This window comes from Sphaeroforma arctica (genome assembly GCF_001186125.1).
Source record: "Sphaeroforma arctica JP610 unplaced genomic scaffold supercont1.9039, whole genome shotgun sequence".
NCBI lineage: Eukaryota > Ichthyosporea > Ichthyophonida > Sphaeroforma > Sphaeroforma arctica.
This window is the reverse complement of record NW_014031519.1, coordinates 1-1139: the sequence shown is the minus strand read 5'-3', so window position 1 is coordinate 1139 and position 1139 is coordinate 1. Positions and strand designations below refer to the sequence as shown.

The window sequence follows — 1139 nt, the reverse complement described above, 5'->3', positions numbered from 1 at the left end:
TATTCCTTTTTTTATTATAGCGTTGTGCATATCTTTGTATCTATGTGGCTGTCTATCTCTTCGTTCGTAGTACAATATATACTTTCTAAGCTCTCCGTATCCACGCAACACACAACACCCCCCCGCTCATCCCTTCTTCACGTTACTGCACAGGTGTCCTGGGTCCCCTCAGACGTTGAGTTTGACGAACGCTTTGACAAGTACTTGGACAAAGCGTTTTTCCAGCACAAGATACACTGGTTCTCTATCTTCAACTCGTTTATGATGGTCATCTTCCTGGTGGGGTTGGTGTTTATGATCCTCATGCGCACGCTACGAAAGGACTTCGCACGCTACAGTCGCGAGGATGACCTGGATGATATAGTATGTTCCTGGTCAGGGCTTGGGTGTACATGTGTGTACATTACGTAGGAAGAGTGTGTATGGCCATGTAAAGTGCGTATGGCTATGTAAAGTGTGTACGGCAATGTAAAAAGTGTATGGCTATGTACTTCCTAATTAAGATAGATCCAAATATCTGTGTATAGCCTGGATGATATCGTATGTTCCTGGTCAGGTCTTGGGTGTACATGTGTGTACATTACGCAGAAAGTGTGTGTATGGCTATGTAAAGTGTGTATGGCTATGCAAAGTATGTACGGCTGTGTATATCCTCCAGTCATACTGTTCTCATGCACTTCCCCTTACCGTACCGTCTCACAGGAACGTGATCTCGTCGACGAATATGGGTGGAAGCAAGTGCATGCAGATGTCTTCCGATTGCCCAGACACGCCACCATGCTGGCTACCTTAGTGGGGACTGGGTCGCACATCTTCCTGTGTGGGCTGTGCTCTATCTTAGCGGCCATGTGGGGGGATATGTACGAGGAGTAAGTACACCCAACACATGAACTGAGTAACCTCTCACAGTTAACGTATTCGTGGTGTGTTGGTATGTAATATGTAGCGAAGCATTGATCCACTGATGACACCTGCTGCCATGGCTGATTTTGTGCCTATACGTTTTCACAGTGAATCATGTCAGATATGATGACTTTATGATGCTACGTTTATATATATATATATGTACATGTATATATATATATAAGTACATGTATATATATATATAAGTACATGTATATATATATATATATAAGTAC

At 43.1% G+C, this 1139-nt stretch overlaps 1 protein-coding gene across 1 annotated transcript; it reads left to right on the top strand.

Moving 5' to 3' along the window:
• Positions 1 to 153: 153 nt before the first annotated feature.
• On the top strand, positions 154 to 363 carry SARC_16845 (hypothetical protein; the record flags this gene model as incomplete). The annotated part of the gene is made up of 1 exon (XM_014289055.1): positions 154 to 363. A coding segment is annotated over one exon (210 nt), but the record flags the coding sequence as incomplete, so codon positions are not given.
• Positions 364 to 1139: the final 776 nt, after the last annotated feature.